The following is a 12,749-nucleotide window of genomic DNA, read 5'->3' as shown; positions in this document are numbered from 1 at the left end:
TCCTTCAGGTCCTGGTACTCCTCGGGCACGTTAGACAGATCCACCACCTCATCCTGCAATGATCAACAAGAAACAGAGGGACAAGCAGACCCAAGACAAGCATAACAACTCGCTCCAAGCAGACTTGGATTGTGTTGTGTGAGCCACAGATGGCGCTAGGGGAGAGTCAGTGAGAAAAAAAAAAATCGTAATCCTCTCGATGTGATTGCCCGACGTAATAAGTGTCATAAGGGTGGTGGAGTGTGTCACAGAAGGCCGAGACTGTCCGTTGAGCGCCCTGACAGAAATCCTATGATCGAGCGGGGTCATAGAAATATGAAGGTATCTAAGGAGTGCAGAGTCCAAAAAAATTACCTTCAGCTCCAGAGTCCCTGCGTGTTTTTCTCTCATTGATTATCTCCCGCCAAATGCAATTACAACATTGCACTCGTGACTTCAGGGCTGCCCATTTCAGTCTTTCCGGGAGGAGAGGAGGAAAGTAAGAGACGAGGTTTGTTAAGCAAGACTCCATCCGACAGCAGTCTCAGATATGTTGTGATGCAAGTCCACGCTAAGTGCCAGGTCAATCAGTCCATCCAAACCCGGAGGTAGCTCCAGAGTGAATATCTCCCTTTGGATGTTACCAGCCAACCCATTCAGGAACATGTCACACTGCGCCGCTTTGTTCCACTTACACTCCACCGCTAGAGTCCGGAACTCGATGGAGTAGCTGGAGACGGTTCGCTCTCCTTGTCCGAGATCAGCTAACATCCAGGAACCATGAAAATGCACGTTTGAAAACCCTCCTCATCTCCTGTCTGAGGGCGTGGAACGAGGAACAGCAGGGATATAGATTCTCCCACACTGCCGTTCCCCACAGTGCTGCCTTACCAGACAGCAGCGTCAGCACCAAGGCCACCTTGGCTTGAAAAAAACAGAGCATTTAGTTAGAAAGGCTCTGCAGAGATTGGGTTCTCCGCCATACATCTCTGGGGTGGGTAGTCTGAGCTCACACTGGTGAGTGTTGTCTACTGGAATCGGGAGAATGGGCGATCTTAAGAACTGTACTTGGGTGGTGAGCTCGGACACCTGCTCTACGAGTGCTTGCATGCCATGACATTTGCTTCTCTTGGTGATCCATGCGAGCATTGTTCAAGGCAAAAAAAACCTGCAGTCCTGAAGCTTCCACTGAATCCATTATGGTCAGATCCTTCTGTCACGAATCACGAGACAGGATTCAAGAGCAGATGTTAAACAGACAGTTGGAACAGTGCCAAATCTCAAAAAAGGAAACATAAACAGGAAAGCTCACAGAGTGCTCGTGGTCTCCATAGTGCAGGGACAAAATGGGCAGCCACACTGAAGTACAAATTCCAGGGAGAAATCCGGAGAAAGGCCGTGAACCAGGAACTGGCGGGAGAGATGGCCAGGAGCGAGACAACAAACGCCAAGGATCTGACAGTATAAGATGGTGTTAGCACACCTTAAATAGAGTAGCAAATGAGCCACAGCTGGAACTGATTTGCTCGTCATGGTAATCAGACACAGCCACTCCCACACAACAGTAAACATAGCACAGATGAGATTGTGATCCCATGAACCGTGACAAACACTTACACACTCATCAATTATTTTAGTAAATTACTAGTGTTTGCTTCTCTAAAATGGAGAATGAAGTGGTGCTTAACAAGGCTTTGTGGTGCCATCCTGAGGGTGAGAGAAAAATACACATAATTCTTATGAATGATAAAAAATACCTGATCTTGATTATGATACATTCAATTTTATCAGTAATTTTTAAACAACACAACAATAAGAAAAAAACCAAACAAAAAATAATACCATATTACATCATTATAAAAAAAAACATTACAAACAATTTATTTGTTTTTTATAAAATTAATTTCAATTGTAGGCTATAAATTGGTAGGCTATTGGTATTGGACCTAGAGGCAAAAGAGATGGTAGCGTTACTAAAGGGGTTGTTTCGGGCCTCTTAAATAATTTGAGACTTATATGCCAATTAGAATTCTATTTGTTAAGAAAGTAGGTTTTAAGCAGTCAGAATATGAATTTGTAACTGAAACTAAAACATTGGGGTAGAAAGAAGCTGTATGAAATAACTTAAAGTGTAAAATGTAACATTCCCAAAGAGAGAGAATGTGTAGAAAGACTATTACTGCAGCGTGTGTATTCAAGTGTCATGACTGTATTAGTGTCTGTTCATTTAAACCTCTAGGAAATTTTGTGTCTAATTTATTTGTCCATGATCGTTCAGCTTTTCTGGGTCCGTACAAATACATTGAAATCTTAATAACTGATTTGATGATTACCTTGTGTTCCTGTGTGTTTGGGATGGTGACTGGATTCAAATAATAAAGAATGAGTGTCTGTCTCCTTAAAATAATCTCCAAAATCTAAAAAGCAGAATTGCTGATATCCTTCATAGGAGATGTAATCTAAAAACTTCTTTGGGATCAATACTGAATGTTCAAATTCAAATTCAATGGATTGTCGATGAGTGTTCAAGAGATTGGCAAAAGTTTGAAAAAGATATTTGTATACGATGGAGTGAACTTTTATACAATAGCATATAACCTCACCTACAAATAAAATCACCTCAGCTGTCGGGGTTGACTAGAGACCTGTTGATTTTGTATTGGTGTCTGCATGACTGTTGAGTTTACCTGATAGAGTAGGAGTGTTGGATGTGGGGTTTGGTAAATATATATATATACTGCTATAACCTCCGTGGCTCTGGATGTTGCCAAAGCTGTAGGTCATATATATATACTGCTATAACCTCCGTGGCTCTGGATGTTGCCTCAGCCGTCAGGGCTGACTCAATGATTGTCTATTATATTCTTTCTAGTGGCTGAATGTTGGAGGTCAAATCAAGTGGAAGCTCCACATCAGAGTCCAATGAAGGCATGAACAGGAGTGAGAGGGACGATCGGGATCTCCAACTCACTTAAGAAGGCTTTCTGGATCTCAGCCTTTAGGGTAGCTGGGCCACCTAAAGAAGAGTTATAATAAGAATAAAATCTATTTTTACAATTCTCACCTCCTGCAGAAAATTAACTGTCATGGTAGAGATGAATTTTCAGTGTTCTTTAATGCCATAATTACACTAATTTAAAAAAAAATCTTAAGTTTTTGCAGAAAATGAAGTGTCATGAAAATAAGTATAAAATGTGATACTACTTTGTTTTTGAGAGTGAAAAAACTGAGGGAGAGAAAGGACATGGAAATATAGAGAGGAAAATTAACAGGGATCCATGCAGAAGGTAGAAGAAAGTAAACAGAATAGAAAAGATGCCTTGTATAAAGAGCAGCCATATACTTTAAAACATTTATTCATATCTCAGTGGATATAGTTTGAATATCAATCATATTTAGCTGTGCTGTGCAGCGGGGAGGCTCTAGAAGATGTTTGTAATGAATTATAGTCATGAAAATGTTACAACAATTTGGAAAGTTTCTTTATTTATTTTTGCTTAGATTGTAATGTATTGTCTATCTGTGAATTTTTCAAACAGGTATTAAGAAAAGAAAGCTGAAGGGAAAGCAGAAACCTTCAATAACTTCCTGATGATTTTTTTTTTGTTTTGTTTTGTTTAAAAAACATGTTGATATTGTTTGTATCAAAATTAAACTTTCTTCACTCTGACATATTCAAAGTTAAATAAAAATACTTAAATGTAACACTTCTTTCTCTTTAAAGCAATAACTACCATTTCTGTCCTTGTATGGCATGATATCCTATAGTGTGACACACATAAAAGAACCACAGATTTGTTTTTATCTCAGAATATCTTAAAGAACAGTTGAGTATTGTAGTACGGCAGATATAATTATCACTCTTCTTAAAATGTATCATTTTCAGCAATTTTGAAAGGATAAAAAGCAAAGTTTGTCTTGAAAATGTCCCACAAGTCATGGGGAAAAAATAATGTTACTAAATAAAAAAGACACTAAGTCTCTAACAATGAAGAAAATCTCTCTCAAGCTATTTGTATATCATTGTGTTCTTTTTTTTTCTTCTTAATTTTTGCAATGTCACACCATAGGAAACAATTACGGTATATTTCAGTAAAAATGTTTAGAGTTAGTGACCCCTTATATTTCTCATCAGATTTGGCACTAAGAAAATATATGTATTTTACTTTTAAAAAAAAGTGTTTTACAAAAAAAAAAAATAATAATTTACTGCATATTTGTCAACTACCCAGGTTCTAGAATGACACTGGATGCAGTGAAGAGAACTGAGGCTGGTTGTGTTGTTCTTTTTTCAGATCTTACTTGGGTTTAGGGCAACAGGTCTCACTACATCAATTAGAAATTGGATTGTTTCTGCAGAAGTGGCAGGATGATTATCCTTAATTTAAGTTGAAATATTTTATTAGCTCACTTTTAGTACACTCATAGTTTCTGAAAAGTAAAACAGTTCCTAGCAAGCATAGCCCAGATAAAGAAACATGTTCACAAAATAATGAATACAGTCGATAACTGAGACGCAAGACAGCACGTTTGTGTTTGAAATCATTAAGAGAGTGATTCTGCAGTGTGATATGAAAAACATGACAGTAGTGCCTGCTTCAGATACCTTGATGAGAGGTGTATTATCACAGTTTTATTGGTTGTTATCAGGGGATCACAAACCACTGGATGGTGTGATTAAACAAGAATCAAGTATTCCAGAGAGTCGTGTAATACATGAATAATAACACATGAAGAATTTATTTGATGTAATTATGAATAGCCAGAATAGACAAACAAGTTTGTGAAGTAAAATTGATCATTTCCTGTTAAATGAGGATCGACTCAAGGCATTTCACATGGTGCGACAGCTGTTTGAAGAGTGTACAGCCATCATGTTTGCTCTGTGCTGCTGCATCATCATAGCCATTAACTCCTCATGTCTCCTGCTGGAGTTTTCTACAATTGCTGCAAACTCTCTAGCTCTGTTAATTTCTGCTTCAGAGCGCACAATCATCTGTTGTATGGCCATCATCTGTACGCTGCGCTGCTGCATCATCATAGCCACTTCTTCCTCATGTCTCCTGCTGGAGTTTTCTAAAATCGCTACCAACTCTCCAGCTCTGTTACTCTCAGTGTTCTGTCTCTTGAACTCTTCCATCTCCTGTCTCATCACGTCTGCCTCCTCCTTAAAGCTTTTCTGCAGCAGATCAGCCTGCTCCCTCAGTTTACGGTTCATGGCACGCTCAGTCTCCTCTCTCTGAAGCCTCATCTCCTCATCCATCTTCTCCTTCATCTGTCTCATCATCTCTTCATTACTCTGTCTCTCTGCTTCCATCTTCTCTTCTAGTTGCCGCAGCTTCTCCTCTCTAGCTTTAATTTCCTGCTCCAGGAGGGCTGCTTTCTCTTTTTCCTCTGAAAAACAGAGAAGAGACTCAAACCATGATATATTTAAGGGTTCTATTTTACTGTAAAACACTGGACAAGAAGTTCCACACAGAGTTCAAGACAGCAGCCCAAAAGTGTATATTATATCACTGTAGAGACAGGTGTTCACTTCAACAATGAACATAGTGGCTTCAATGACTTTGAAGTTTTGGTGTATGGACATACTTCAATAGTGCAAAGGAAAATAATAGAAAGGTTAATGTCATTATATTATACGTGCCATATACTTTCAAGACACCAGCAAGCTTATTGCTAAAATATCTGTAGACAGTATATTTTAAGAAAATACTTAAGTAGTTTTTGTAGCATTTAGCAAGCCACAGTTGTTTGTTTTACACATTCGTGATGTACCACAAGCAATTATTATTGTTTGCTGCGGGTTCTGTCACCAAAAATAACCTCAGAAAGCAACAATGGTTGTGGACACAAAAACTCTTGTAATTCCAATACCATAATTTTTGTTCATATTCACAAATTTTTTGTGACTCCCAGAATGTTTTGTTAATTAGTAAATAGTGAACCCAGATAGCACAGGTACGTCTGCAAGATGTCTTTTAAAGATCACTTCATCTGGAAAGCATCTGCTGTGTGCAAACATCTTATAGACGTCTTTCAGACATCAGTTTTACATTCTAAATCATAAACATCTTAAAGACATCTTCTAAATGTCTATTTGACATCTGATACAACATATAGACACATTGCAGAAGAGCAAACTCTCAAAAATTCTGTCTTGCAGATGTCTCCAAAAGGTCTCTTCGAGGGTGCTGACATAGGTAACTTTAGTCTGAATTGATTATTATGCTGCTGAATGTTTGGTGATCAGGTTAGCTTACTTGTGTGTAAACCACTTCTATCCACTCCTACTGGTTTATCCAGATCTTTTTTTCCCTTGTGCTGTACTATTTCGTAAAAATATAACAGTGCCCCTACCATATGACAGTGAAAACACAGAATGCTATTGTCAGTAGCGGGGAAGAGTTGTGCCAAAAATGACTGAAAAACTTGTCAATGTTCGGAAAAGAGTTTTCAACTGGGATGTTTTACTAGAAGAGTTTATTTTCATTTAAGTGCACTCTTTCAATAACATTAAAAACATACTGAATGCAACATCTGCTAATGTAGTTCTGGCCTTATGAGTTGGAACTGATTTAGAACTAATACAATAGAGTCTGATGAGTTAGTAGTATTGGTCTTGCACTGATCTCACTGATCTTTATTCTTAATGATAATGGCATAGGTGGACTGCAGATGTTATCTGAATAAGATTATCTGTGCTCTGAAAGCAAAACTATTGTTGGACCCTTAAAGCTGCTTCTACCCTTTGGTGCTACTTATAGCTGTGTTTTAAACTTCTTTGGCTGCTGCATCACCCTGTACATGTCTCTGAGTCCTTCACTGTGCAGAGGAAGGAACCTAGTAAGAATTTACAAACAGGGAAATTGGGATTTTATGACTTAAAATTCTTACCTTTAATCTTTTTCTCCTTCTCAGTCAGTTTCTTGTCAGCCTGCAGAATGGCTTTAGAATCCACAGACTTCTGCTTCAGGAACTCCTCTAGGATCTCTTCAGCCTATTAGCAAAAACACACATACAGAAAAAAAATTGATAATTCAGACAAAGACGAGACGGGGAGGATGAAAGTGGTCATGTCTTGTGATGTTGTCTAATATGGGGATAACCTTGACTTCTTTTTTGGCCTGGCTGTTATATTTATTCACAATGTCCTCCAGATCTTTGCAGAAGAGATCATAGCCACCAGGTTTGGCATAGAAGCCCTTCTTGAGTTTTACCATCATTGGTGCAGAGAGGGATGACAGGATTTCCTCACATCGTTTCTTTGAAGCGTGTTCGTTTTGGCACAGGTGTTCATCAAAGAGTTTAATAATCTTCTCCTAAAAACAACACATAGCATGTTAGTAGCAGTTCACTTTTGAATGGAAGGACACTATGGCCTAGAAGACATTATGGCCCCCGGCACAAGTCTAAACGCAACACTGAACTTGACATTGGCCAGTGATAGCCTATGACATCACAACTGGTGTGACCCTTGAGTATAAAAACATCATCCTATTCTTATCTTTAGGTGACCGTTTGATTGAGGCAAGAAAGAGACTGAAATTGCAGGGCTTGCAGGTGGACCTTGGCAAGGAATTTGAGAATGGTATGCATTTTTCTCATTCTTCATTGGTGGACAAGTGTGAGCTGCTGGATGCCAATGACGTGTTATCTCTCACATCATCTGATCTGGCAGCAAGTGCACTCTTGGCTTTGAGCCAAGATAAGCAGGATGAGGCTGTTGAGACCCAACAACTATCTAAGCGATCACAGCCCACATGCCCCACATCTGACGAGTTGCTGGAGCTTACAGATTTGGCTCTCCATGCCAAGAAGTAAACAGTTGCCCTAATTTGCCCAAGCAATGGTGGCTATGGTGGCCACAGAGAGGATCCTCTGGGTGAAGCTGGCCAACCTTGGGGTTAGGGAGAAAAACTCCTCAAAGTGCTGGTTTCGCGTTCAGAACTTTTTGGCACATCCATTGAGGCAGTGTTCGAGACGTTTAAGGTGGCGAAGACACGCATCATGGGCTTTTAGACCTTTATACTGCACGCTTCCTCTCACTTTGGAGAATCATCATGCTGAGGCCTCATCATGCATAGTTTTGCTCCAACCCTTATCAAACACCTGATCCAGCTAATCAAGGTCTTCAGGATTACTGGAAACTTCCAAGCAGGTGTGAGTTGGAGCTGGTTGGAGCTAAACTCTGCAGAGATGTGACCCTCCAGAAATTGAGTTTGAGACCACTGCTTTAAGGTCTTTGTGCTTTATAGTCAGCCAATAAAGCACTCATCCCTTCATCATGGTGGAGGGGCCGTTTGTTCCCCATAGTGTCCTCTAGAGAACACAGTGTGAGTTCCTATTTGAAAGGGCATGTCTCAGGATATGCATGTAACCACGGTTCCCTGAGAAGGGGAACAAGACACTGCATCACCTTGCCATGCTTCAGGTATTCCTGTGTAAGTGTCCTTCAGACAATAAATGGATAACGTGTTCTGCGGTTGCCTTTTTATACTCATGGTCGCACTAGTAATGACGTCATAAGCTGGTGCCTGCCAAAGTCAGGTTCATCGTCGTGTTTGTATATGCATTTCAGACACCTGTAATGCCAGAGCCATTCCCCATAGTGATCTTCTAAAGAAGGGGTGTCCAAACTCAGTCCTGAAGGGCCAGTGTCCTGCAGAGTTTAGATCGAACTTGCCTCAACACACCTGCCGCAAAGTTCCTTGTATGCCTATTAAGAGCTTGATTAGCTGCTTCAGGTGTGTCTGACTGGGGTTGGAGCTAAACTCTGCAGGACACCGGCCCTCCAGGACTGAGTTTGGGCACCCCTGTTCTAAATGAACGTAGTGTCTCATTCCCCTTCTCAGGGAACTATGGTTACATGAATAACCTGAGACTTTTTCCATTTTATAATGAATCAGAGGACATTTCAGCTATCTGTAACATCTCTGCATACCATTGTACTAAAGAAGAGGGCACTACAATAATTGCACTGATCACTGGGTTTACCATATATTTTCCAAACTAAAAATATTTCAGCTGGTGTTACTGAGCCAATGGTTCACCATCATCCTAAATTAACTGACATTGCCTACCTCTAAAGATTTCAGGTACTTCCCATCAGTGTCCTTGAAGGAACGCTTCATGAAGGCTTGTGTTGCCATGCTGCTAAGATGTTGGTGTTCAGAGAACACATCCTTCAGTTCCAGAGGGAAGGAGTCCTTCAGCTTCTCCATTTCACTTTGGTAAACCTGAAGGCCCTCCTTCACTGCAGCCTTATTCTCAATCGTTGCCATTGCTATTACAGCATTCTCCAGACATGGCACAGCCCCACTTGAGATGGTGTCCACATATGTTTTAGCCAGATGACCCAGAACTTCAGGGAAAGAAAGAGATCAAACACAATGATAAAAAATTTATTGATAAGCAGATGATTTTCTGTATGCACATGCAAAAAAAAAAAAATCCTTTGAATCACCTCTTCCAGTGACTGTGTGTCCAACTTTCAGCCTCTTCACACAGCTGTCATGAAAGACAAACTTGCAGAAATGATCTGTGACCTTCAAGAACTCAGAGGAAATGTCAGCAGAAGCCAAGCTCCCCAGGTGAGACATATTTTCTGGGGCGGTTGGAAAGGGGAAAGTGAAGCACTTCCTGGAAGGGAAGAATTTTTGGATGCATTCCCTGGGAAAGTTGTACTCGATCACACTTCTTGAAGTGCCTAGAAAAGATGAGCACACTCTCTAGCTGTTCTCAGTTCTAGAAAAGAACATGTCTGTTTTAGGAGTGTAGCTGGTTGAATTGTGACTGGACATAAGATGCTGAGATATAGGAAATAGTAAACTTTGAATAACAAACAAGTCAGCACAGTAAAACCATAAATAAATACTCAATAAATTATGAATTTTAAAATAGTAATGCAAAAGATCTGTTGACAAGCCATCAAGTCTGAAAAACTAGTCACAAGAAGTAGTTGTGATAGTGAGGATTTTTAAAAATAATCTTTCGCAGTATTTTTAAATTACCATGTTTCAGCTTCAGAGCAAACTCTAGATACTCATCCTCTGTTACATCTTTGCCATCGATCTTTAGCTCCAGTGTGAAGTCCCTCACAGCCCAGATGAAACTAGGGAAGAACTTCACAAACTCGCTTGAATCATCAGCATCCTCATCTGATGATTTGACCTTGATGCACTCTGATAGTTCAGTGATATATCTGACAGTTTGTTCAGGCATCAACACAAAGCGACTCATTGTGCATAGTCTAACAGAACAAAAGTGTTATCCCTTGAGGTACTAAGCAAATTGACAACACTGGTGCTGAACACTTTTTAGTATCATTAAACCTAGCTATGAGGAAGCGATCAGTTGTAGACTTAAACTATGACAGAAAAAATAATGTAATTAAGTATCACTTTAAATATTATGCAGCAGTGTGACTGAATTTGTATTTCTATTTGTATAATTCCAATTTAGGATATCAACACAACAGTTCTGGAATAAAAAAAAATTGGGTTCATTATCCAGAAAAAGTTTATTTTAATTATTTTTAAAACACAGCTGTAAAAGATGTCCATGGAATGTATTACTTTGGCTGACACTATCATTCACACAGTTTGCAGCATAATATTTCATTTTGCTTAGAACAAAAACAATTAAATGAATAAAATGAGACCAAGCAAAGCATGTTTCTTTGAAATCATAGAAATAATGAAATAGTTTAAACTTAGCTTTAATTTCTTAATCTCAAGTTTTAACACAAGGTAAATGTAAAAGACTTAAATCCGAAATCAATAATAAATGCATAATAAATGCATTTTAATTAAGTTCTTAATATTCTATATATTTAAAAAGTGTATTTAAACGTAATATAAAAGAGTTCAAATCATTGAAATTTAATTCAATTTAACTTAGGGAACGAAAGCCAAATAATTTGTTTACAGTTGAGTTTTGCAATATGTTTGGATTCTCAGCAGCATATACAGTATTTTGTGTTCTTCACTGCATCAAGTTGCCTTGAAAATGTGTAATTTATGGTATGCAGAAGAAAGATATAGAGTTACTTCCTATGTCTTTGCAACAGAAGATGGTGTTTGGATGAATACTGAAACATCTTGTTGTTTCTATAAATGTGGTCGGGTGATTTTTAATAAAGAGTTTGTTTGAATACTGCACAGGTATCTATAAATCTTCATAAGGATACTGTAGTTCCATGACAGCCTTGTTGTCAATCGTCCCTCGACTGTTGTAGACCAGAGTGCTGCTGAGTAACACAGCCAGACTGAAGATGTTGGTGTCATGCTTTGGGTCTCCCTGTGAGAGACAAAGACAATCATGGACAGGTTTTTGCCATTGTTTAATTATCAGCATCACCCGATAAGTTTCTTATTTGGCCAATAAGTGTCCTAAGTGGGACTTTTATTCAGAAGTTCATTCTCCATCTTCATTCGTTTACTCGTTTTAATTGTTTGTGCATTTGTAGCCTTCATGAAACACTTGCACTCTTTGCAGCAAACTTTAAATCCTTGATTTCAGTTTCAGGTGCTCTGATATAGAAGCACCTTATCTTAGTCTTTCAGCTTTGAAACACTGCACAGAGGAAACACTCATTACACTGCAGTTTTTATATGAATATGTTTATCTCTGCTCTGAGAGTGAAAGTATTCTTGAACCCATGATGCTAGTTGTGTTTTCTTGTTAGGTCACCTTATCCATGTCTCCGAGTCCCTCGGTGTCCAGCAGTACTAGAGTGGTTCCTGCTTTAGTGGGATGGGACACACACCACATCCAGATGCCCTTCGTCTTGGACTCAATTGTGCTGCCCAGCGCAAACCCTGATGACGACAGTGACTTTAGTGCCTGTAATGTCATTCACTTGAACTGCATGATGTTTGCGGTGAGAGCTAACCTGTTTGTTTCCCAGCGAGGCGGTTCATCAGGTAGGACTTCCCGGTGCGGTAGAGCCCCACCACAGCCACCACCACCACCAGCTGCTGGATCTGCTCCAGGATCTTCAGCGCTGACTGCTGCACACGCAGCTTCCCAGCCAAGCCCACTTCAAACAAACACACACACTTAAAAACCCTCAATAACAACACATGTGCACACTTTAAACTCTTGAAGAACTGCAGTATACTAGAAACAAAAAGTTAAGGTGATTTGAGAAATACAAGTCAGTCCATCTTGACCATTTTTTAAAGTTATTTTCCTAATTAAAATCACTCAGAAATTCCACATTTTGAGCGATTCCCTCTATTTGTATTTGTACCATAGTGCACAACAAATTTTGTTTTCACAGGTGTTTACAGAAACCTCAATATCTCAGCTCAGGATATGTATGCTTGTTTCCAAGACTAAATTAACCCTTTAAGCCCTGAAGTCTTTTTGGCCTCCCTGAAGGTGTTTTTTCTGAGTGACATACACAAAAATAATGACTCATAACTCAGGGTTTCTGTGGGTCCTTAAAAAGTCTTAAAACATCTTAGATTTAGTTGTCACTTTTTTATGGCCTTAAATTTGATACATTAGATACAGCCAAGTATGGTGACTCAGAATTTGTGCTCTGAATTTAACCCATCCAAAGTGCACACACACACAGCAGTGAACACACACACACCATGAACACACACCTGGAGCACTGGGCAGCCATTTATGCTGCGGCGCCCGGGGAAAAGTCTTAAATAGTACATGAAATTCTTAATTATGATTTCAAGAGGTCTTACATTTCGGGACGGAAAGTCCAGAATTGCGATATGGCTTAATGTGACGATTAAACTTCAAAA

General features: G+C 39.3%; 1 protein-coding gene across 1 annotated transcript; it reads right to left on the bottom strand.

Moving 5' to 3' along the window:
- Positions 1-4,576: 4,576 nt before the first annotated feature.
- On the bottom strand, positions 4,577-12,033 carry LOC109052643 (guanylate-binding protein 1-like). Its single transcript, XM_019070057.2, has 9 exons — positions 11,876-12,033; positions 11,674-11,801; positions 11,171-11,280; positions 9,993-10,183; positions 9,446-9,688; positions 9,063-9,343; positions 7,089-7,301; positions 6,877-6,979; positions 4,577-5,373 (listed from the first exon to the last, which is right to left on the bottom strand). Exons 1-9 carry the CDS (start codon positions 11,901-11,903, stop codon positions 4,814-4,816), a joined length of 1,857 nt encoding a protein of 618 aa, XP_018925602.2. The 5' UTR covers positions 11,904-12,033; the 3' UTR covers positions 4,577-4,813.
- Positions 12,034-12,749: the final 716 nt, after the last annotated feature.

Source organism: Cyprinus carpio, chromosome A4, assembly GCF_018340385.1.
Source record: "Cyprinus carpio isolate SPL01 chromosome A4, ASM1834038v1, whole genome shotgun sequence".
Classification (NCBI taxonomy): domain Eukaryota; kingdom Metazoa; phylum Chordata; class Actinopteri; order Cypriniformes; family Cyprinidae; genus Cyprinus; species Cyprinus carpio.
Note: the sequence above shows the minus strand (reverse complement) of the source record. Positions and strands in the feature narration are given on the sequence as shown.